Genomic DNA, 25303 nt, shown 5'->3' with positions numbered 1-25303 from the left:
TCCTGTGGTTTGACAAGATCCATCTTTGATATAAAAGCATTAATACGTCCCATGAATTTAAACATGAGTAGCTGAAATATTAATTTAACTTTGTTTATTGAATTATTAAAAAGCACCAACATTTTTAATGCAAGTTCATTAAGAACACAAGTTCAGTTAATGTGCTGAAAAACCAATGCCAACCTGTACCGCTCAAATATTTGAGCAAATATTTGAGCGGTACAGGCAGAGCTGGTACAAAAATCACTGCACTATAAATAGTCATTTTCTCTGCAGTATAATGCAAGGAAAGCTGAATGAAGGCCCCTGAGGTGGATTTTCAGTGCCTTTGGGAGACATAAAGGAAAGAAGGACCTCGGTGACACAAGGTGACATGCAGACAAGACCACAGTGGAACACAGTAAGTGCAAGGTTGAAACCAACAGCCACTGTGCCATGTATACCGAGGCCCTACAGCTGTGAGAAGCGCGGCCCGGGGGTGGCGACGATATCCCCGTAGGCCACTTCTTGTCGCAACTCCAGCACCCTCTGCTTATGCAGCACCAGCAGGCAGAAGAAGGTGGCAGCGAGGTGGGTGCGGTTTCCACCCTGGCAGAGCTCGCTTAAGTGGAATCCAGAGGCACCCCTGCACCTCTGCTCCTGTTGGAGGAAGAACACAAGGTGTGTTTGTGTGTTACTCACAGAGAGACCCCCAGTGGGTCAGCCACCCCATAAGCATCCCACCAAAGCATTGTGGCGCCTCTTTCAAACTCGGAAAAAGTGTAAAATTATTCTATTTGAAAGGATGCACTGGAAAAGCAGATAATTCAAGTGCAGAACACATTGCATACTGCAGAACTATTCTGCTAAAGCCCCTGTTATGCCCTCGGGTATTTTTTGCCATCTCTTGGAGCCTCAGTGATCCTAACAGTCATCCCTTTTTAAATCCCTGTCCTTACACAGCCTCAGGGATTTCTGGGAGAATCACTTTTGCAACAATGCTGCTAGCCACAACAAAGACATCTGGCAGAGTTGTGTCTCCCTGAAACAGACACTCCCCTCCACAGACCTAAAGGGACCCACATCTGCAGGGGCACAAGAAAGAGATGCAAGGAGGGTATTTTGTGGCCTTGGCGCTCTCACTTGGAGGATGTGAAGGAGATTCTGTACTCTGCTGTTTATCTTCTTTTCCTCCAGATCCTGGCTGTCCAGGGGGGGCTGTTATGAACACAGCAAACACAAAAAAACAGCAGCTACACAGCACAGATTGTAGTGATATACCCACCAGGCTATTCAGTCTGAAATTTAAATCTGTAGCCTCCAAATCATAAGAAAATTAAAATGATTGTAATTATTATTATAATTATTTAGCTGATGCCTTTTCCCACAGTGACTTAAAAGGTTAGGTTAATACAAGGCAAAAAATATTACATAAGAACTATGAGAATAATAAGACATTTAAAGTGTGTGTGTGTGTGTGTGTGTGTGTGTAGACCTTAGTTTCTTGCAATAAGGCCAGGTGGTGCAGTTCCTGAGTCCCAGTTTGTGCAGGTTGAATCTGACCCTCTGGTAGAGTCTCTCTGAACAGCAGGTTCGAGAAGATTACTTCAGCCCCGTTGCCCCCCTGCAGGGCATGGAAAAAAGTCTGTGTCTCAGGGGACTTCTCTTGCTCTAGTTCTCACCCAAAGAATAAGAAAGGGACAAGTCGTCACTTAGACCCTGTTTAGTGATTTAAAAGCTTTGAAACCAACAGGCAGAACCCACACCCACACTGCTGCGCTCCACAGGGGGGCCAAGAGGTGTGTGGTCAGTGCTGTGCTCAGTGACCTCAGGCTCAAGCAGGTCTGTCAGGAGGCTGGGATGTTCCTCATGCAGGGAGATGCACTCATCATTTTCTACACCACAGACATGGAAGGTGGAGGGAGGAGTGGACACAGCAGCAAATAGACAGGTGGAGAGGGACAGTAACCCTGTACACTATACTGTATGTATTTGTTTCTCATATTCTGTTTATACAGTTTTCATACAGTAGTATACTCCAGATCCCTTTATATATGGAGAAATATCACACACACACACACACACACACACACACACACACACACATTCTCAGAACCACTTGTCCCATACGGGGTTGCAGGGAGCCGGAGCCTAACCCGGCAACACAGGGCGTAAGGCCGGAGGGGGAGGGGACACACCCAGGACAGGACGCCAGTCCGCCGCAAGGCACCCCAAGTAGGACTCGAACCCCAGACCCACTGGAGAGCAGGAACCGGTCCAACCCACTGTGCCACCACGCCCCCCATATACACAGAATACATATAATAATAATTTATATAATGACCTTGCAGCTTACTTGAAATAATACAAACAAGTCACACCAAACTGTAAATGACTGAGGTGAATATGGTTGTTATGTCACATCTCCACCTTCCTGCTGTGCCCTCATCTCCTCTGGGTCCAGCTCCTCGATTCCATTCATGTTCTTCCACCTTCCTGGAAACATGTCTCCAGGGAACAGCTGGGAAGGCAGAAAGGGCTTCTGACCCATGATGCACTGCAGCATCCCATGTCATAGCTAAGAACGTATAGTAACTCACTTAATGTATACAGATAAAGATACCATTACAGTATGCACTGTGGCAAATACAGCAGACGTTTACTTCCTGCAGACAGGTGAGCAGTACCTGCTGCAGCTGTGGGTGTACGAGAGGGACACAGCTGTGGCGGAGAAGCCAGTGCACTCCTCCAGTCTCCTTCCACTCAATGAGCTGGCGGGTTGGCGGAGCCATTTCTAGTGGGGCTACCAGATCAAAGCAGTCTGCCAGTTGCTTCTGGATGGCTTCACTGGAGAGCTCTTTCTCACGGTCCACCACAAGCCGTCTCTTCCTCTTATCCCTCTTCTTCTCCAAAGTGGCTGACAAACCATGTAAGCACTCAGTAAATCAAACATGCTTGTAGCTAAAACAATTCATAACACATAGATCAATAGATAGACATGGACAAACAGGATGATAGATAGATCAAAACTTTATTAATTCATGGAGGAAACAGTATGAGGCTACAGCAGCACACATACAACACAGCAATGACAAAAGACACTGGAATAACATAGGAATAAATAAATATCACTCTTTAGTACAAACTAGTGCAAATATAAAGTGTACAAATAAATAAAAGCAGTACAAACAGCTCTATATCATTCAGATGATAATGGGATTTGGACCCTGCTGGAGTTATGCTCCAGGCTGTGTGGTTGGGTGTGCTGGCCCACAGCTGGTTAGGACACACTCACATGTGATGGACACAGGCTCAAGTGCAAATGCCTCCTCCAGGTTCTCCACCAGTGTGGTTTCATCCATGGCTGGAAAGTCATCTGACCCATCGGGCCAAGATGCTGTCTCCACACACTCTGCTAGAATCATTACCCAAACATCACTGATAAAAGCACATGTGGTGTGTGTGTGTGTGTGTATGTATATCACACACACACACACACACACACACACACACACACACACACACACACACACACAATCTGAAACCACTTGTCCCATACAGGGGTCACAGGGAGCCAGAGCCTAACCCAGCAACACAATGGGGGAGGGACACACCCAGGACAGGACACCAGTCCATCACAAGGCACCCCAAGCAGGACTCAAACCCCAGACCCACCAGAAAGCAGGACCTGGCCCAACCCACTGCGCCACTGCACCTTAGCCAAATTTGTACAGTTGGACAGAAAGACCGCTTTGAGGAATTGAAACTGCAACATTTCCACTCACCATCCTATTTTCTTAACCAATACATGACTGTTCCCACTAGCAGTTCCACAGCAGCCTGATTGACTATATGCCATTACTGTATATTGTGCTGCATTTTACTGGCATCAGGGGGCATCAAAGGGGTAACATAATTTAACTATTGTGCACGTGTAGAATTCCATCATTAGGAAAGAAAATAATAACCCAGAACCTTCTTTCTCCTCTGCAGTTGGGGGTGGGGTCGGCGGGATGTTGTTCTTCGAACAACCACTGGAAAAGTCTGTAGGTATGATATCCTCCCCGGAAGATGCCATGAAATCTGATGAGGGCACACTGGCATCAACGTGTTGTTGAGTGATGTAACAATGAACGACAGTGAGCAAACATCTTGAGAACCATACCGAGGAAGTCAAAGGTGCCCTCCTCGTCTCCGAAGCCATCTGTGTGTGTGGGCAAGCTGTGGAAGCTCCCATCAAACATGCCCCCTTGTTGTAGGCTAGCTTTGTTCCCTAGAAAACACAGTTAGAGAGTGAGGAACAATGGGAGAGAAGAGCATGACAGACACCGAGAAAGGTTTTGCTAAGTGATTTATACTAATATTTTTATATTTATGTCTATTTCTCAAGGGGGCGCGGTGGCGCAGTGGGTTGAACCGGGTCCTGGTCTCCAGTGGGTCTGGGGTTCGAGTCCCGCTTGGGGTGCCTTGCGACGGACTGGCGTCCCGTTCTGGGTGTGTCCCCTCCCCCTCCGGCCTTACGCCCTGTGTTGCCGGGTAGGCTCCGGTTCCCTGCGACCCCGTATGGGACAAGCAGTTCAGAAAGTGTGTGTGTGTGTCTGTGTCCATTTCTCCTGTGACAGAAAGCAACTAGTGAAGAAAGTCTAGTGCTTTTAAACTGGAGAGGAAAAAAAAGACAGGTAAAGTCACAGAAAAAGAGAAGACTTACCATCTTCAACAAAACTTCTCGTTCCTTTTGTGCAAATAAAACTTTAATCAAAGTACTTCTACTCACCAAAGTCAGACTCCAGCACAAGAAAGCTGTTTCCATAGTCCTCCTTCATGGTGATATCCTCGCTCCTGGACTGGTTCAGTGTGAAGTGGTCCACCACATCTATGACACTGAAGGCAGGGGTACGAAAGAGACAAATGAGGGACAGTCAGCAAACACATTTCCTTCACTCCCAAAAGCTGTGAGAAAGAACAACACTAATGCTTTTGGTTCTCCACAGCGATCTAACAGCAGGTGAATATTGGGTCCTAGAGTATTACAGTACTCCAAACCAGCCATTTCAACTGATCAATTTAAACTAAGGAAAAGTTTTTTTTAACTAAGCTACAACAACGATGACAACAACATCAAGGGAAAGCATGTTGGTGCAATGGGTAGTGCAGGTTCCTTGTGGTGTCTGGGCTCTGAATCCAGCTCAATTTGTATAGTGTTTTCATGAATTTCTTCCCGTAGTCCAAAGGCATGCGTTTCAGGTGGACTGGCTGTTTGTGTATATGTGTGTGTGTGATTGCTCTGCGATGGACTGCCATCTTTTCCAGGGCATACTCTGCCTCCGACCATATTTCAGGGATAGGTTCCAAGCCACCATGGCCCTGCACTGGAGAAGTAAATCTTGATGATGGACAGATGGAATAATGATGAGGGAAATTCCCTCAGTGGCATACAACTGATTTAAGGAAAAAGAAGCAAAACAGAGGACAAGAGAATGAAAAAAGAGACTTTTCTTCGATTACCTGGCATCTGGCAGCTGTAGCTCAAAGTCAGTAAAGTTTTCAGGCAAGGTGATGGTGTTGAGTGGAGCCTCTGTGTTCTCACTAGGCAAGTCAGTCTGACCTGAAATGGGACAACTGAGATGTTACCAGCGCGTAACACAGCTGAGACACTCTGGGGCTTACATCACTTTAACTGTTTACTACAATGTGCTGTTCCTGCATTACCAAGCAAACATTGTGGTAAAATTTAAACAAGAACACAAACACACAGCACTTTAAAGAAGCATTGACCCCATTGGACTTTTTCATATTTTACTTCCTTTCTTTTCCTGTAATAACTGCTGTTTCTGTCAGTATTACACACACAGTTTCTGAACTGCTTGTCCCAGATGGGGTCATGGAGCCTAACCCGGCAACACAGGGCGTAAGGCTGAAGGGGGAGGGGACACACCCAGGACGGGACACCAGTCCGTTGCAAGGCACCCCAAGCGGGATTCGAACCCCAGACCCACTGGAGAGCAGGACCTAGTCCAACCCACTGCACCACCGTGCCCCCTGTCAGTATTACTAAATTTTAAATATATTGCTACATTTTTTGGTATTAGATCAGCCAATTTTAGTGTGAACATTATATAGGTGATGGAGAAATTCTATACTCTTTAAATTATCCTGAATTAATGTCTACAAAAAACAAATTAAAATTATGAATGAACAGTTTTAAAAATAATTATGAATTTGCTCCATTGTTCTATCCATACAGAACCTGGACGAAAGGCAACTCTGATTTTCACGATGGCTTCGCTGCAGTCAGCCAGGAGGTACTTGGTTTTCCGAGAATAGATCCGCACTACCCCGAGGAGAAGGTGACCAGATGTCCTCAGGCCGATCTTGATCTGCCAGTGGTGATAAAAGACACATTTATCAGAAACAGATACTGAAAAGCTATCTACATATTGCAGAGTGCACAGGCCTATAAATCATGTCAGATGGACCAAGATGTTTACAGCTTGATGCTGGTATGGTGATTAACCTGAAAGTCCTCTTAACCTTCAGCTCAGCCATTCTTTGAAATAACTAAATGCAGAAAGCCCTGGACCACCTGTGGTGAGATGATGTCCATGACCGTGGTCTCTAGGTTGCACTCGAACACATGGGTCTTTGTGATCTTCTTGTCCCAGTGTGCCGCCAGCCAGATCTTGGCCAGAGGCCCACGCTTTGACGTGAAGAGCTGCATGTCAAACATGTTCCACACTCAACCTGAGCTCTTCTTTTTTCTGCTACAACCAGGCAGCTGCAACAGAGAAACAGCCTTATATTTCCATTGCAGACAGCTTGAGTATATCACACACACACACACACATTTGCTGAAACCGCTTGTCCCACGTGGGGTTGTGGCGAGCCGGAGCCTAACCCGGCAACACAGGGCATAGGGCTGGAGGGGAAGGGGACACACCTAGGACAGGACACCAGTCCATCACAAGGCAACCCAAGCAGGACTTGAACCCCAGACCCACCAGAGAACAGGCCCCGGTCAAATTCTGTGCCACTGCACCCCCCTTTGAGTATATCATTAAATCAAAAATGATTAATATTACTGTGCCAAAGCCTTATTATATTTTACAAAAGGTTTCTTGTTGAGATAGAGATGAAGTAATGCTACTGAGATACCATGGTTTCAACTGTGCAAACTTTACAACACAGTGAGTTACTTACCACTCTGCTTACCACTTGGTAAAAAATAAAGCCTGACTGATATCAGCATTTGCTTTGGCAATTTGGGTCTAAAACGCCTCTCCACGAACCACTTCGTTATACTGCACGCTGTAGGCATTGCTACCAAATTTTACACAGGATGGACCGACAGCCTTTGTTCGCCTGTATGAAATCATATCAATGACCATTTGGGAACGGGGCCGTTACAGCAGTGATGACGTCATCGCTCACAGCACCGCTCCTCGCGACCAAGTCGGTAGGCGAACTTACATTTACGTCGGATAATAAGATCATTCATTAACAGCAACACTGTACTACAAGCTTCCGCTGAACGGATAAAATAAAAACCCTCCTTTTATAGTTTTAAACATTTCTTAAAGTCTTAGTTTCGTTGTTGGTTAAGGCGGTAAATTTAGGGTCTCGTCCCACTTGTGTTGTTTTGGCGCCGTTTCATAACGCCGGGTCGGAATTGTACGAAACAGATAAATAAAAATCATGTTTTCTTCGTCGGTAAACTTCTGGTTGGAAGACAGTTCGGTTTAGTGATAACTTTTAGTCTCACGGCACGGAAGGGGTTCTCGTCGCGTAACTTTAAGCGGTTGAAAAAATAAAACATTTGGAACTAGTTTCCTCAGTAAACTTGTTAAAGTAGAATTACCGACAGCCGAATCAATGCTGCTTAAATAACGGCGGTGGTTTACAGTACATATTCACATACATGTATGTATTTTAAGAAAACACGCACGGGACACTTACTACGAGTGTCGTTACTCCGTCGTCGACAAGTGAAGAGAGCTCGTCGCGCGCAGCCCGCCACTCGGGGCGCGCGGAGGCCCCGCGCTGCCTGCGGTCCGCGCGACTGTCGTCTCCTCACCTCAGCCTGCTTCCGCGAGGACTCGGTCGGTGCAGCTCCATGATTGTACCGCACCCTTCATCAAAAATACGTTTTGCATCATCCTTCGCTTCGGTGAAGTCCTCCTCCAGTAGCCTCACTCACTGAGCGGTAACGGTTGGTTCGACGAGTTCTGCTCTATGAGTTTCACCTCATCTCTTTCGTGCTCCTCCCACTATCAGTTTCCGCAGGTCTTACCATGACCCATGTTCCGCCGAGTTGCCGCCCATCGGTCACTCTTTTGAGCACTCCCAGAGAGTTAACGGTTCATATTATATTACTTATTTATTTCACACTTTTGCCCAAGGTGACTCACAGCATGGGTGCTACAGCAGGAGGTGGGACTTGAACCCAGGTCCCTGACTGAGGTTCACACTGCTGTGGTTGACCACTCTGCCCCCTCACTGTTTTGACCAGGACTCTTTGGAGGGGTCGCTTCTCAAGGTGGAGGCCTGCGTGGCTCGGGGGTCAGGTCGTGTGACCATCACATCTCCACACTTGGCTCTTCATGACTCGCATGATAAAGTTCATTAATTTCATCTGGAAACGCAGAAGAGCCCTGCTTCTATTTGAGCCGAGGAGCAGCCGGAGTACAGCATCGCTTGCTCTCATCGGGCTTCGGTCATCAGTCCTGAGTCCCCAGCCCTCTCCTCGTCGGCATCTGTCATCTGATCTCCTTCAGGTTGTTTACTGAGAAGGCCCAGCGCTTACGTACGTGTGAGGTCCCTGAATCCGTCTGCGACTCCAGCTCATTAACTGGGCAAAAGAGTTTCTTCCCCGCTTGCTCCATCCTTAGTTACCACAGTTGATTGTGTGCTACAGATTATCACTGTGTCTGCAAGCTTTTCTTGAAACTGACATTTACATTTACATGTATTCATTTAGCAGATGCTTTTCTCCAAAGCGATGTACATCTCATAGAAAGAGACATGCCTGCAGACATGTGATTCTTAAGTAAACCTAGTTTGTTTTATTCCACTTGATGCACCGATGTTCATCGCATGAGTAGGTGCATTAAACGCAGGATAGGTGAATCCTGATAACCTTCCTCCAATTTTTTTTAATGTACACAAACATTTACGTATAATACAGGAGTAGCAGCTGTGTAAAGGCTTATCTGGGGATGCTCATGAAGTTACGGTGAATGAACATTTACATTATACATGAGCTTGAGAGATGATGGGTGAAGTGAGTCCAGAAGAGGTGAGTTTTCAGACCCTTCTTGAATGTGGACAGAGTTTCAGCAGTTCTGAGTGAGAGGCAGAGGTCATTCCACCACAACGGAGCCGGAACCGAGAACCTCCGCGCTTTGCTTTTTCTGTGCGGGACCAGCAAGCGACCAGAAGCAGATGAGCGAAGGGGTCTGGTTGGGTGTAGCAGTTGATCAAGTCCTGTAGATACCTGGGAGCAGTTCTACTGATACATTTGTAGGCGATAGCCAGGGTCTTGAATCTGATCCGAGCAGCTATAGGAAACCAGTGCAGAGAAACAAGTAGAGGAGATACATGAGAACACTTCGGCAAGTCAAACACAACTCGGGCAGCAGCAGCGTTCTGTATCAGCTGTAGAGGTTTAATGGCAGTACCAGGAAGGCCACACAGGAGAAAGCTGCATTAGTCCAGACGGGATGTCACTTGTCAGTGATTTGAGTTTGTCTCTGAAAAACAAAGCAAAGTCATCAGCAATGAGAGAAGAAGGAGGAGGGGGCGGTGGAAGACACACAAGAGATGAGAAGGTGGCAAAGAGTCTGTGGCTTTTTAGTTGTAGACTGTATTTTGTTGTGGTAGAAGGAGATTTTAGCTGAAGAGACAGCAGAGTCAAAAGTAGCTAAGAGTAATTTGTAGGCATCCAGGGAGCTGGGAGAATGATTGCTGCAGATGATGTTCTCCACACACCCAGTGAACAGCTCATGGCACTTTCTTCCTCCTAGTTGTTGTCCTCTTCCAGCTCTTTGTTGTACTGGGGTGTCAGTAATTTCCACCTGTCTTCCCACCTCCTGGGAGATGGTGGGGCTATTGATGTAGATCTTCTTTCATTCACACTACTGCTTTTCTGTCCTATTTTTAAACCATGAGTCACCTGTGCACCACGCAGGGAGCTAAGGTCCACCAAACGCAGGAGTGATGTACCTCATGCCTTCAACTCCCCATGTCTTGATGATGCCTGATGGAATAACCAGGGTGGCCGTCACTCGCCAGGGGGTCTGCAGTGATGGGATGCCTAGGGATGTTTTTTGCCAACTAAAGGAAGTTGTCCCCCGCAAGGATTCAGGTGTGGAGTGAACTGACCACACATTTCTTTCGAATCCATTCTTCAGTAACTGCAGTTTTAACATGAGTGAAACTTGTTTGCTCAGCCAGTTTCCAGTCCCAGTGTGGAGGACTACCAGACCCCAACAGCCCAAACAGTCTGAAGCACATTTCACCAGACCCAACCAGACCCAACGAGCTGCAGTACCAGATGGGTTTGTACCCGTGTGAGATGGTGTCCAAAGGAAGAGCATTAACTGAGTAGAGGATTACTGGTAAGACAGTGGTCTCTGTGTGTGTGTGTCTGTGTCTGTTTGCGGAGGGGGCCTAGTAGCATAGAGGTTACAGCTGTTGCTCTTGGACCCAGAAGCTACAGGCTCAAATACCAGGAGGACTTACCCTAGATTTCTCAAGTACATTTACCCGGCTGTATAAATGGGAAAATAAGTGTAAGTGGCTTAACACTTTAAGCTGATTTGCAGAAAAGTGTCAGATAAATGTAAGAGGTTACTGAAGAGGGTCAGTGTGGGGAGAGCAGAGTGTCCACTTGGGCTATATGGTCATTTCTGTGGAGTTTCCTGGAAGGATGCCTGACACAGCTTTTCCCCCTCTTCTTTGGCTTCATGCTCCTCGGTGCTTCTGGAAGTGAGCGAGAGCTGTCCACACACTGTGCAGCTTTGGGGGGAAACACTTGAATCAGGAAGGAGCAAAAGGCAGCAGAGCTCACCCACATCGCTCATGGTCCATTTCTCATGCAAGCTCCTCCAGGCTGAGTGTCCATTCCTGGCTATACCTGTGCAAACCCCCTGTTTGACGGATTACGTGCGTCATGTAATCTTGTCCAGGGCTGTGCTTGACACCGCACCGTAGTCAGAGAGGTGGATTTGTGTCCCTCAGAGGAAATGAAGGGGTTTTGCACTGTACAATTAGAACAAGCACTAAGGCAGGTGACGGTAGCAATTAAAGTGGGGCCTGGCATTTACTGGGCTGAAAACATCATAAATATGACAGCAAAAATATTTGTGCAGGCCATTCCATTGAAGAGCTGTACAACAAGAGGCAGTCAGCGCAGAGAAAGAATGGGAGAACAATGTCATGAAAGCATATCTTTAAAAGACTTGTGATTAATATACATCATTACAGCTACATAATCAAAAACAATAATTAGGGTATGTAATTCCATACAGTGAATCTGACGAACCGGAAACATCTGCTGTAACGCTGTGGCTCTCACTGTCACTCGATCCTTCAGCAGGAGCTCTCCTGGGGTCGAACCAGCAGGTCAGTACTCTGAAGTACCTGTTCCCCTACATAAGAACAATTCATATGGATTCACAAAGTCCCCCAAGTCTGGCTAATTCTTTTGGTTGGTTGAAGCAGAAGTTAACCTGCTGGTTAGTTAATGACTGTTGAAATGAGCCTCACTGGGGCTCTTCACTTTGAGAATTATTATATTCCACTTATATGGGGATTATTTTAAATAGCTTACAAAGTAAATAAATAATGCTGCCACATAGGAAGCACTATTGTCATGTGGTATTTGAAGGTACAATATTGTATGATGAATTTTTCAGTGTTAAATGGCTTCAAGGTTACAATTTAATTGGCAAAACTGCTGCTTTCCTGCTCCCAGGATCAAGGCTTTCATGCCCCCTTCTGCCTTCTGTGTGCGCTTTCTGATTATAATTTCATTTCCATTCAGTAATGAAGAGCATTTCACTTATCTCATTTATCACATAATTTTAGAATATCTACATAATTTTTCTCTTTATACCTTCATTTCTCCAAATATCCTTTTGCTTTTTATGTAGGTTTTGTATAGTGTACACATCACGACTGGATCCATGTAAGTAGTTTTTGTCATGGTAGCGGTCATTCTGTCACATGGGGATGGTAGTCATGGTGGGGTCCGGGGAGGGCGGATCTGGGCCACACAAAGTTTTGCAGAAAGTTGATCTTCTGGTGAATTGGAAAGATAATGAGGCTCCCGAGGGACAGAGTCCAAGGGCGAGGATCATTGCTGCCACAGCGTCCAGGGAACTTCTGAAATGCCCATTCACTGTTTCACTGTTCAATGGCCCCATCACCCCTAAGGAAGACTCATCTGTTCGAACTGGAAGAACTCGCAATGGATCCTGGGAAGGCGGTGGAGCTGTGTGTCAGGGGACAGCAACTCCTAGATTCCACATCATTCTGTGTTCGTCCTGCACTCTGCTTCATCCCTCGGGACACTTCGAACTCATAGGGTTGGTGGAGTCAGTGGACACTGGCTGTCATATACATGCCATGTTCACACATGTACACCATAAACTGTAAATGTGAAGGAGTCTTTCTTCTGTATTCTAAGTCCAGCAGTATAACCCAGAAGTGTATAAATACTTCTATTTCCTGGATTTACTCTGACACACGTTGACTTGGACTCTGAGAACTGGCACAGTATGAAGAACAGAAATACACATACAGAGCATTGATGTTGCTCACAACTGATGTAAAGTACAGTACCCAGGTGTAGACATTTACCCAATGGAAAAGGCTTCTTATGAAATATTGATCTGCGAGAGCCTTTCTGCACAGTTAGGGTGTGATGTGAAGCGTGCTGGTGACACCTTTGCTCTCCCATTGTGTGTTTCCTTGCTTGTGGACCTGTGCGTCCAGTGTGGGAATAAAATTGGCAAAGGGAAGGAAATTATCATCAACTACAATGGAGGAGGACGGTGAAGTTGGTTTTAAGATATATTTAAGTGGGAAGAAGGCAGCTGGAGAACCAGGCCTTGGATGAATACACTTTGATCGAGAAGGTGTGGTTGCTGGAGACACAGTTTGAATGCCTGGGTAGGGCCTGCTGTTGGCCACACCCCCACAACCTGGGCCCCTCCCACCTACACAGCAAGTAGAAGTGGCGGAGGGTGGAAAAGATGATCTGCCGAAAGTTTGAGGACACCAGGTTATAGAGAATGGGGTTGATGGCAGAGCTGACGTAGAAGAGCACGTTGGTCACCATGTAGAAGTAGTAGTAGAAGTCAAAGAGTGACCTGCTGGGACAAAAGAAGAGCAGTTCCACTCACCAGCCACCATTATTCACTTGTTCATTTTCTCCGGTTTCCACTGGCACTTGACCGCATGGTCATCAGACTCTACTGGGTCAATGCTGGTCAGCATCTTCATAACCCAGCCTGACCACAAGCTGAACTAAGGACATCAGAAGAAGGAATGACTGCCAGAGAGCACTAGCGGTTCAGTGGAGACCTGAGTGCTAAGCGTTTGACAGGTAGTCGGAGCTCCACACCCCGAGCGAAGGTACGAAGTAAAGCAGGACCTTGGAGTGGATTCCATTCGCGATCAGTGAAATGCAACGGAAAGACGGAAAGAAGCAGACGAGCTGAGCTACGAAGACGACGATGGTGGCCGTAACTCTTAACTCTTGGAGATGCGATTTGGCTGCTGATGTCTAATGTGATCAAAGCTAATGTTAAGATTGATACTGATGCGCTGTGATGGACTGCAGCGATTTTGTTACACAGCAGAACTGCGCATAAGTCTGTGTTACTCACTCCGTCACGTAGCAGTGCGAGTCGCTGCGAGTCGTAGAGAAGCCAGCACACGACAAAGCGTCATTGCTTTGCCCACGCAGCCCACGAAGAAGAGCGCTGCGTATACGACCATGGCCAGCACCTTGGAGTACGCGTCTGTGTGCACGTCCAGGCTCTCCTCGAGCACAGCTCCCGTGGTGTTCCCCTAGGACATGCAGGTGAAGCCGCACGGTGTTGCTCAGGGAAGGTACGCTGGCGTTCGGGTCCAACCTCATTTGATGTCCATCTTGGAGAAGGTCCAGGTAGAGAAAGAAGTAGAGGAGGTCCAGAACATGTGGCAGGAGAGCTGTGGCAAGCTGTGGTCCAGTTGTGAGTCCCGTGATGGGTGCTTGAGGGCTTTGACGTGGTTGGAGGTGTTCAGCTCCCCACCAGGCTCCACCCGCGGTCTCTCTCTGTCTCCTGGGGAAGTGTCACGGCGCTTTCATATCCCTGAGCGGAGCCGCGTGGAAAGGTGCATTCGTGGGAAGCGTGCAGAGAATCACTCGGGAGAAAGACATGTGTTCATTGAAATACTCAGAACTGGATGTCAGCACAGACAGCATGCGGTTGGGGTTCACGTGCCGAGGTAGAAGCGGCGACAAAGTGAACCCGAGCTTTGTGCTGCGCTGTGAATGAAACCTCCTGCCGAGGAAGGAATGATGACCGCCTCATTACTGCACCTCCGTCTTCATCATTCTCCCGCTCTTCGTGAGCTTCGTGAGCCTTTTGGAGCTGCTTCCCCCCCACCCCCATCACAGACACAGAGCACAAGCCCTCTGCTCTCCACACACCCTCAAGGATGCCCAGACTGGTTCAGAAAACAAGGAGTTAAAAGCAGTCTTAAAACAGCACCTTCACTTTCCAGTGTGCTCTATGAATCCATAAGGCCACACCGGTGGTCCTCAGTGCTTTTCTAGCGAAGCGACTGGTTGGACCCCTCCCCAGTTCTTGCACACCTGCAGGCACATTTTTCCCTCTTCAGCAGGGGGCGCCCTGTGACAAGGATGAAACGCGTCCCAGACCGAGCATAGCGGAGCAGATGCATGTGAGATGGTCAGCAGAACATAAAGCTTGCCGCACAGAGCGGAAACTGCTGCTGGACTGTAAATGACATAATGAAAGAGCTGTCAAGTGCTGACCACGCATTGTGTACCACACACTGTAGACCACATACTGTAGTATAAATGCTACACTCAGCTCAGTGATTTGTCTTCAGCTTTGGTTGATGACCGTCTGCTTTGAGGTGAAGGCTCTGGTTGGAGGGCAAAGACCATGCGGTTGGTGACCTGATACAGAACAGGTTCAGGAGGAGGACAACCTGGATTACTGGTGGGACAGTGAGATGCCAGGCCTGGAGAGACAGCGAGGAACCCATCAGTCGCTATGGGACATTGTTGGCAGCTGCCTACGCAGGTTGTGGTGTTGAGGATGTGGGTCCAGGCTGGCCGTCCACGAGCTGTCGCACCGACCTGCCGAGAGGAACTGGACAGGAACCCACAGCAGGATGCAAATGTACCCTCTCCAACAGCGTAAGCTGTGAGTCACAGCAGTCTGGGATGTGTCCCAGCAACCTAGTGGGGAGAAGCGAGAGCTACGTCCCACCTGCCTGTGTCACAGGGGCCACGAGGAGCGTCGGCTGCCGGGGCGGGAGCTCAGAGCTCATCGGGTCTTCGTGGACCAGACAGCGCGGCCCAACACCACGAGCTGCTCATCAGAACCCAGGACGTTTTGTTCCTGTAATTTCAGTTTCACTCTAATGTGTGTCTTGTATTTATTATTTATTATCTGCTGTTTATAACTGTATCTATTTTGGTGTGGTGCTGGTGGGTGGTGGCCTCTATGTGCTTCAGGAAGTGAATGTCAGCCCTTGGGTACCGTAACACACACACACACACACACACACACACACACACACACACACACACACTGGAGCGCGCGCGCCACCTGTCCATCGATCCTGTACGCTGTGTGTGGAGCGCGAGAACATCGGCGCCGCTCTTCCTCTTTCGGCTGAGGAAGCGGAATTACTGCATTTGTCACAAAGTTTGTGCAAACGCTCATTTTCCATCCGCACAAAGCCGAGAACGAGAAGCGCAACAGGAAACTGCGACACGCGCAGTAAATACAATACTGTACAGACACACCACACACAGAGTCCCTGATGCAGAGACTAAAAGTAAAACCCTTCATACTGACCATTTAGTCTGTAATGTAATCCCGACATGAACAATAAAAGTACAGTAATTACTTTCCCTTCTTCCTAAAGTCTATTTATAAATTCCAGTGTGAAGTGCGGTCCCGGTGGGGGGGTAGGGTCGGGTCGGGTCGGGCGGTGTCCTCGTGCGTTTGCGGAAGTTCAGCTCACTTTGAGCCCCGGTCCTGCGGACCTTCTCAGCTCCGAGCAGGCGCAAGCAGCGGCGACGCGCATCGTGCGCGCACACTGAGCCTCCGGTCCACCGGCTTCATGGAGCTCGTGTGCGCGCGCAGGGAGCACTGAGAGCCGGAGCGCGGAGCGAAACGTGGGGCAGCAGCGGGCAGAGCGAGTGTAAAGTGAGTGTTTTCTTAGCTGCAGTGAATGAGGGACTGACTCTTTTGGTATTAAACTCAGCGCTGGGGGGGGGGGCAGTGTATCTCACACACACAGTGAGTGAGGGTAAAAGTGAAACAGTGTAACAGTGAAATGAAGTGAGTGTAACACAGTGTTGTAAAAATAAGCGAAACAGTGTAACGGTCAGTGAAACGCAGGTGTATGCTGAGAGTACAGTGTTGTGCAGTGAGTTCACACACACACACACAGAGTGAATCTCTGCTTTTCCAGTTGTTTACCCTTGTCCTTATTTTGGACACTGGTCTAACAGGTGGCCTAATGTTTGGGTTCCTGTTTTCAGTACCTGGTTCCCGGTATCACGAATGTATTAAAAATCATCGTACCGCATAAATGGGTAAAGTAGTGTAAAACTGGCTGATGACAAAAATAAAAAACCCCACAAATACCGCCTTCCAGACAGGACACTTCGGAGTGTCGGAAGGCGATTTTCCGAAATGTCTGTTCCCCCTTGAGATCACACTTTCTGTGACCAGAAGCTCTTGAACGAATGTGTTTCTGTCTGTTTCGTTCATGTGCGTCACTGCAATTGCGTGTTACTGTAAATCTGCGGTACTGTAAATGTGTCCGGTACCTTTGAAAGAATTTTACCCCGGTCTCAGTGAAACCCAATCATTTGCCAGAGGTAGTAGAATGTTCTAGACATTGAGCAGAACGCGTGGCAGGACAGCTGTGGACAGTTGTGGTCCAGTTGTGCAAGAGGGACAGTCCAGAAAACACAGGAACCTCTTGAGTCATCTGCTATTATTGAAAGTGCTGATGCTGTACATGGGGACTATCTGTTATTATTATTAAGCGGTGTTTGGCCCTTGGGGGACCCTGTGATTCCTTGACGATGACTCGGGGTTTGAATGAAACGGAGCCATGGCCCTCGAACCCGGGATAAGCAGCTCCCAGATCTCGGTCTTCCGCGACCGTTACTGTCCCTTCTGTCAATGATTAGTAGTGATGTTGGCTGGATGATCCAGTATGCAAATCACAGCACACTTAATTTGCATATAGGTTTCCAGTGAGAAGAGCCCCACCGCGGCAGCGCACCTCTCTGTAGTCCAGGGATCTTGGAGGTGTCACCTTTGCGGTGAGTGCCGCAGGACGTGCTCACTGTTCAAGTTTCTCCTCGCTGCGGTGCAGTGTGACCTGGTGCTTTTTCCGATGAAAAGTCACATGGCTGAGGTCACTGTAGCCACCTGTGAAATATACATTTTAACCTTCTGGAACCAAGTGAAAGTGTGGTTGGTTTTTGCAGACATGTCTCAGGACTTGACCAAGCACCACCCATAAACATGTAACACCTTTCAAAAGCATTACAATGTCCTCCTCACAGTACGTTAACATACTTTACACTCAGCACTGCAGCACACACACACACACACACACACACACTTCGAGAAACATGTGAAAACACATGTCCGCTACAGGGGACAAAGACGAAGGGACACGTCCCGTCCAGGCCTTCGCTGCGTCACTCTGCAGTATAATAGCGGCTCTTGTCCCACTTCCTCTTCCTGGCTGCGGATTTCGCTCTCAGTCCAGCCGTCAGTCACTCCATCGGCTGTTGCCACCAGACAGGACTCGCTCACCTGGCGAATGGCACCGCCGGACAACGCAGGAGGGGGGCCACATGCAAAGCGGGAGAGCGAGTCTTGGCGGGAATTCTCTCCCCTACAGTGAAAGGGAGCGATGTAAGGAGAAAGAGTGATGGCAGCTCATGAGCAACATCTTGGAGAGTGGAACTGCAACGGAGCAAAACGGACGCTCGGATGGACCACATGGAGCAGGCGGCGAAGCGACGCGAAACTCGCCATACGAGCCAGTGGTTCGAGCCGCTCGCAGCCACAGGCAAATCCGTCGTCCGTGCCGTGCGGAGCTTGTTGAAATAAGCTCCCCTTTCGCAGGCTCCTTTTGCTCAGATGCGTTGAAGTGCACAAAGCGCTCTTTTGGCGCTGCAGCCGGACGCGAGACGCAGGATGAACCGCGACCCAAAAAACGGGAAACCCCGCAAGACGCTGCTGTCCTTCATTGCACGCGTCTTCGGGACTCGTGGCGGTACTGTGTCTGCGTTCCGGCCGAGCTCCAACGGGCCCCTGGCCGCCGCTAACACGAGGGGCCCGCACAAAGGGCCGGTGTGAGAGCGCCCCGGCGCGACCTTTGACCCACCTACTGGTCCAGGATTAGAGGCGAACGAACAAAGAGATGCTGTGTCACATGGCTTTAGAGCGGCTCTCCCACACACTTGAGCCCGGTGCCTGGCACCGTGCCTTTCAGCATATTACCGAGACCCTGTGGGGGTCGCTAGGGGTTGCACCCGGGCCGTGGTGTGTTTTGTACTCAGCTTGCGGGTTTGGCGTCCCCAGACTGAAACCCGTGACCTTGTGTGTTGCCAAAAGTGTCACTGAGCATCAGGTCACAGTGCCGTGCGGATGTGGGATTAAAACTCAGCCCCCAAGGGCTCAGTCCTCAGATGGCATCGAGGCCACAGGGTCACGAGAGCAACACACTGCTGTGCGACTGTTGGTACGAGTTCCTCACATTCATTTTACACACTTTCTTCTCTACAGCGACGTACAGTCAGAGCAAACTAAGTGCACCATTAACAGACAAAGAGCTTGAGACACACACATACAAGACTATGGACACACAGCTTGTGTGTGTGACTCCACCATATTGCTGGTTCACGTCCCACGTGTGACATTGAAATAGGAAATACATAGATACTCATAGCAGATGGTGTTGGACTCACTGATGGAGCTGTCAGGAGATCAGGATAGAAGTGTCTCTGAAGGACATGGTTTGAGACTCTTCTCCAGCATGGGAAGGATTCAGCAGTTCTGAGGGACACCGGGAATTCTTCCTGGACTGTAAGAAGAGAGCAGTACTGCTGTAGTAATACCCACTGTAAATTACCGTAATGCAATAACTTAATTTCGAAGGAGACAGAAAAGCAGTTGCTAAACACAATAAAAATTAAGTGTCACATGAACCCTGAGTGTAACGTCTGCTTTAATGAGTTTGTTACGCTGGGCCCAGTTTCGTACAGAGCAGCGCATGTGTGCTGGGGGTCGGGGGTGCTCACAGTGTTTAAGGTGCCAATGGACCGAATGTTCTGCTTCCCTCCAGCAGGCGGCAGGATGGGCTGCATCAAGACCAAGGAGCAGCAGAGCTCTTCGGAGAAAACTAAGGACCAGGAGGCAAAGGAGAGTCAAGGAAACTCCCAGAGTCCTCACTACGTCGAGGACCCCACGTCCCAAGTGAGTGTGGACAGGCTCTGGGGACAGCGGACATGGCGTAAAGGGACAGTGAGGTGTAGGACACTGTGGTGAAGGAACAGTGAGGTTTAGGACAGGTGAAGGTGTACAGCAGGTGGTCCAAGGTAAGAACAGAGGCTATAAGGAGAGCTGGTAGTGTGATGGTTAGTGCTGATGCCTTTGGACCCAAGGGTTACAGGTTCAAATCCCCCCCTCTAGCTGTAATACCCTTGAGCAATATCCTTACCTTAAATTGCTCTGGTAAAATGACCCTGTTGTACAATTTGTAGGGGCATTAATGCTGTAAGGTGCTTTGGAGAAAAGTGTCAGCAAAATGAATAAATGTCTGTAGGGCATGTAAGTAACACAGGGTAGGGTGTTTCACCACAGGCTTACTACAGTCAGCATGTTTATGTCAGCACCACCCATCCTGTGTGTGTGAGTGAGCTGACAACATGCCCAGGGTGCACATCACAAATCCATACCACTTTCACCCTGAGTTACACCATAAAACCCCCTTTTTTAAATGTCAGGCCCCAGAGAGCGACCAGCAGGCTGTCGGGTTCAGTTTGCTGTAGAGCAAGAGATGCTGGCGGGGGGGGGGGGTTGGGGTGGAGCTCTTCAGATGAGTGACACTAAAGAGCTTGTGGTTCTGGTAACAGATCTGGTCCTGTGGGGTGAAAAATGTGTCCTGTGTTTCAGTGTGATGTTTGTCAATCTTAATTCTTGCCCTCTCCCCCGCCCCCACCTCGTGTCCTGGACAGAACCAGAAGTCTAACTGTGGCTCCAGCGGTGATGGTGAGTGTGTGAACATCAGACCTCCCAGTTCTCCAGCTCTGTGCGCCGTGGTGCTGAACACACACACACACACGTGGTAAACTCGGTGAACACGGTAAAGACGAGCTCCTAAGAGCGCTGTGCCCAGCGAGTGACTGATGACACACAGCGGTGGTGACAATGACTGATTATGATGTCAGTGAATGTGACTTTCTTCCAGACGCCACGGCCATCGCGCTGTATGACTACGAGGCCGTCCACCACGAGGACCTCTCCTTCAAGAAGGGCGACAGGCTCAAGATCCTGCAGGAGTGCGTGCTCGGCTCGTGGACGCCGCCGTCCCCTCGGAGACCTCCGCGTCTCTCTCTGTCTCTCTCTCTCCGCCATGCTCATCCTCTCCTCTCCTTTTCCACTCGCCGTCCACTGTGTTGCATTCTGCCTCTTGGACTTATTCTCAGGAAAGACCATGCTCTGTGTGTGTTGTGCTCTGCCTCACTGGCTCCCCCTGCAGGTCGGGCGAGTGGTGGTTTGCCGCGTCTCCCAGTACGGGCAAGGAGGGCTACATCCCCAGTAACTACGTGGCTAAGGACACCCTGCAGACGGAGGAGTTAGTATTGTGTCTGTACAGCTGTTTTGTGTGTGTGTGTGTGTGTGTGTCTGGGTGCTGCTCTGAGACCCTTGTCTTCCTCCTCAGGTGGTTCTTCAAAGGTCTGAGCCGCAAAGATGCGGAGCGTCAACTGTTGGCCTCCGAGAACCCGGTCGGCGCGTTCCTCATCCGCGACAGCGAGACCACCAAAGGTGTGACCGTCCAGTGTGTCCAATGCTACGTCCACGTAGCCGGGGGTTGTGCCGCATGCCGTCGGCGCTATGCTCACCTGTGGCTCCGCCTCCTCCTGCCCCTCCTCCTCATTAGGCAGCTACTCCATGTCGGTGAAGGACACCGACGTAAAGATAGGCGACTCGGTTAAGCATTACAAGATTCGCACCCTGGACAGCGGCGGCTACTACATCTCCCCCCGGATCACATTCAGCACCCTGCAGGAGCTGGTCGCCCACTACCGCAGTGAGTGGTCACCACTGGGCGGACTGCTACACGGTGCCCCCTACTGGCCACAACCCCCCATGTTTGTGCGCAGCACTCTAGCAGGTAATAATGCGCATGTGTGTGTGTGCGCGCCCATGCAGAACAATCCGACGGGCTCTGCCAGACGCTCACCTCCGCGTGCCTCAGCTCCAAGCCCAACAAACCGTGGGAGAAAGACGCGTGGGAGGTGCCGCGCGAGTCCCTGAAGCTGGAGAAGAAGCTGGGCGCCGGCCAGTTCGGGGAGGTCTGGATGGGTGAGACGCGTGTCGCGTGGCCGTCCCGGCCAATGAGACGCTCTGTCGGCGGTGCGTAACGGTGGGTAACGTTCTTCCCTCCACCATCAGCCACGTACAACAAGCACGTGAAGGTGGCGGTGAAGACCATGAAGCCAGGCAGCATGTCGGTGGAGGCCTTCCTGGCCGAAGCGAACCTCATGAAGTCGCTGCAGCACGACAAGCTGGTGCGGCTCCACGCCGTCGTCACCAACGGGGAGCCCATCTACATCATCACCGAGTTCATGGAGAAGGGTGAGCGGGGGCCTGTGCGCACGCGTGTAAGTGTATGTGTGTGTGTGTGCGTGCGTGCGGCTCACGCTCCGTGTGTGTTTGCGTCCACAGGAAGTTTGCTGGACTTCCTGAAGAGCAATGAGGGGAACCGGATTCAGCTGCCCAAGCTCATCGACTTCAGCGCGCAGGTAAACTTTCAACCCCCCCATCCGTATGAGCTGGACCTGATCCACTGGGCCAAGCTGGGGCCTGATGTGTGGCACGGTGGTGTTTGGCGCTGAGACGGCACCACGCAGGTCCTGGGGAGCGTCGAGCGCCGTGCCACACGCACCATGTACATACTGCATTTCTCACACCGCATGTGACGCCTGCACCGCACGGCTGAGACAGTTTCTTTTCACAAATAACCTGGTATGGTTAGTTACTGTGCCTGTGGATTGTGCTTTCACTTTGAAATACGGCAACGCTGCGCAACACACACACTGTACACATACACACACAGAGCCATGTGTCATGTTGTCAAGAGGATGGTAACACAAAAACACTCAACATTTCACTTTTTCTCCCAGTAACTTTCGTATTTTGTAGCTTTTTTTAGTTTATAATTTCACTGGGTGGAGACAGACAGGCCAGTGTGTGTGTGTGTGTGTGTGTGTGTGTGTGTCAGTGGAAAGGGGAAGTGTACTGCGGTCCAGGCGTGACCATGGCAGGGTGGGCGTCACAGACACTGTTGACCGCTGCCGGGTGTCATCCACTTCCCTTTACCGCCCTCTGATGGCCTCGCTGTGGCCGTTGCGACGCGGCCGCTGCTCATTTCCTCCCAGTGCTGTAAACTTGGCACTTGGCAGTTCCACTTCCTTCGCCTCACGGACACTTCCTTCCCAATACTGTGGTGTGGCAGCGCCCTGCAGAGCGTCACCGCCCTGGCAACACATGACATCGTGCTGGTTAACACCAGCAAACAGACTCATACACATGTTCTTCTGCCCGTTCCAATTCCAACACAGTCAAAAGAACTCAAGCCCAGTTCCCTATGGCACAGCAAGACCTCCCTGCCTCCCTCAGAGCTGCTGAATCCCTCCCAGATTGAAGAAGGGTCGCAAACCCATCCGAGAGCCATTTCTCTCCTGGTCTCCTGACGGCTCTATCAATGAGTCCAACACCATCTGCTCTGGTTACCTGTGTATTTACTGTTTGAATGTCTCTTCAATAGAACCTACTGGAAGGATGTGAACCAGCAACATGGTGGTGTCACACACAAGCTGTGTCCATAGCCCTGTGTGTGTGGGTCTACAGCTCTTTGTCTGTTGATGGCGCACTTAGTCCACTCTGCTTGTCCTTTACTGTGGAAAAACAAGTCCGATGATGAACACGTGCGTGAAGATGAGGCGCAGAGCTGCAGCAACACACACATTTATTGAGAGATGTGTATGTATGTTTAGTGGTGTAGTCAGTCCTGTGCTCACTCGCTCGCACTGCTCATCGGCTCATTAGCGCCTCCTGCTGGCCTGTGGCCGTAGTGCTTTGACACTGTGCTGTGTGTCGGAGGTGAGGACAGCACGTCCTCATGCGTCTCGCTGTTCCCCCCCATGACTCACGCCGGTGCCGTGCGTGTCCAGATCGCGGAGGGCATGGCCTACATCGAGCGCAGGAACTACATCCACAGGGACCTGCGAGCCGCCAACATCCTGGTGAACAAGGCGCTTGTGTGCAAGATTGCCGACTTTGGGCTGGCGCGCATTATCGAGGACAACGAGTACACGGCCAGGGAGGGTGAGTGGAGCTCAGGGGAACCGCGGCTTCACGGAGGTTCCTGGAGGTGGGTGACCGATTAGGGTCTGGGCTCAGCTGCTCCACCTGAACTCAGGTGTGTGTCTCCAGGTGCCAAGTTCCCCATCAAGTGGACCGCACCTGAGGCCATCAACTTTGGCTCCTTTACCATCAAGTCGGACGTCTGGTCCTTCGGCATCCTGCTCACGGAGGTCGTGAGCTACGGCCGCACGCCGTACCCAGGCAGGTGTCCCCAGGGGTCCATCTTCAAGGGTTAAAGTGTGTCTGTAACTCCAGAGTCACTCTTACCCCCAGTTGGCAGTGAGACAAAATGTAACAGCACTGCGGTCCCTCAGTTTTTTCCATCTTTTGGTTTCTGTAAAAGTCTGGGATAAAGCCATAATCTTAAAAAACTACAGTTTTGTTTTATACTTTGAGCTATACTGTAACTGCAACTGTGTGTGTGTGTGTGTGTCTGCGTCCAGGGATGACCAACCCGGAGGTGATTCGGCTGCTGGAGAAGGGCTACCGCATGCAGCGCATGGACTCGTGTCCCCAGGAGCTCTATGACATCATGGTCCTGTGCTGGAAGAACAAGGCGGAAGAGCGGCCCACCTTCGAGTACCTGCAGAGTGTGCTGGAGGACTTCTATACGGCAACGGAGAGCCAGTACCAGCAGCAGCCCTGAGCGCGCGTGCGCACACACACATACACACACACACCGCCTCTGCAGAATGTGTCCCCTCACACTGAATGTCCCTGAAACGCTTACTGCTCTATCATACACAACACTGTCAACAAGTGTCCCTGTCCACGTTTCACAGTGTTTGTTGTGTCTCTTTGTGGACATGTGTCCAACACCTCGCTGTTCATCAATGCCAACGTTTGGAAGACGACAAATCACTTGTTTCACTGCACTGTTCCTGTAAAACTGGTACTGCAGTGAAAAGACTGCAGGGCGGAAGCAGCAAACACACGTTTACACACAAGACCACAACGTGACCCCCCACCCCACCCATGCTTTACTGAAATTACAACAGGTGGACAAGGACAAATGTGTATGTGCTGGGTCCTCAACTTTGGAAAGTCTTCTGTTGGTGTAACACACTCCACTGCATTGTTCACTTTGGAGAAAAGTGTCTCATCCATGAATAAATCTAAGTTATGAGTCTGTTCATAACTTCATTTGTTCATAACTTGATTTGTTCGTAAGTCAAGTTAGCATTAATACCAGGGTTGGGGTCACCTGGCAACAACCCGGCCTCTGAAAAGAGCACCCCTAAGAGCACCCGCTGACTCACTGCTGCCCCCCCACCATGGAGTGATGGACACCGGCTGAGGTTTAAACGGTGGATTTAATCACTTTTCAATACTGCATTACACGTGAGCAGCTCACACAGTACACAAGTGCGTCCTGGATGTGGCACCGG

General features: G+C 49.7%; 2 protein-coding genes across 2 annotated transcripts; one reads left to right on the top strand and one right to left on the bottom strand.

The window, feature by feature from the left end:
* Positions 1–450: 450 nt before the first annotated feature.
* Positions 451–7950, bottom strand: rad21l1 (RAD21 cohesin complex component like 1). Its single transcript, XM_018739062.1, has 13 exons — positions 7933–7950; positions 6563–6754; positions 6227–6356; positions 5485–5584; positions 4754–4860; positions 4145–4252; positions 3955–4062; positions 3275–3394; positions 2667–2896; positions 2410–2536; positions 1750–1874; positions 1123–1197; positions 451–639 (listed from the first exon to the last, which is right to left on the bottom strand). Exons 2-13 carry the CDS (start codon positions 6704–6706, stop codon positions 451–453), a joined length of 1563 nt encoding a protein of 520 aa, XP_018594578.1. The 5' UTR covers positions 6707–6754; positions 7933–7950.
* Positions 7951–16265: 8315 nt separating this feature from the next.
* LOC108926451 (tyrosine-protein kinase HCK-like) lies at positions 16266–24983 on the top strand. Its single transcript, XM_018739127.1, has 13 exons — positions 16266–16436; positions 19609–19739; positions 20501–20534; positions 20734–20824; positions 21025–21120; positions 21208–21311; positions 21427–21576; positions 21699–21851; positions 21942–22124; positions 22215–22291; positions 23723–23876; positions 23985–24116; positions 24359–24983. The coding sequence occupies exons 2-13, from the start codon at positions 19620–19622 to the stop codon at positions 24559–24561; spliced, it is 1497 nt and encodes a 498-aa protein (XP_018594643.1). The 5' UTR covers positions 16266–16436; positions 19609–19619; the 3' UTR covers positions 24562–24983.
* Positions 24984–25303: the final 320 nt, after the last annotated feature.

The sequence above is a fragment of the Scleropages formosus genome, chromosome 5 (genome assembly GCF_900964775.1).
Source record: "Scleropages formosus chromosome 5, fSclFor1.1, whole genome shotgun sequence".
In the NCBI taxonomy this organism is placed as follows: domain Eukaryota; kingdom Metazoa; phylum Chordata; class Actinopteri; order Osteoglossiformes; family Osteoglossidae; genus Scleropages; species Scleropages formosus.
This window is presented reverse-complemented; position numbering and strand designations above follow the sequence as displayed.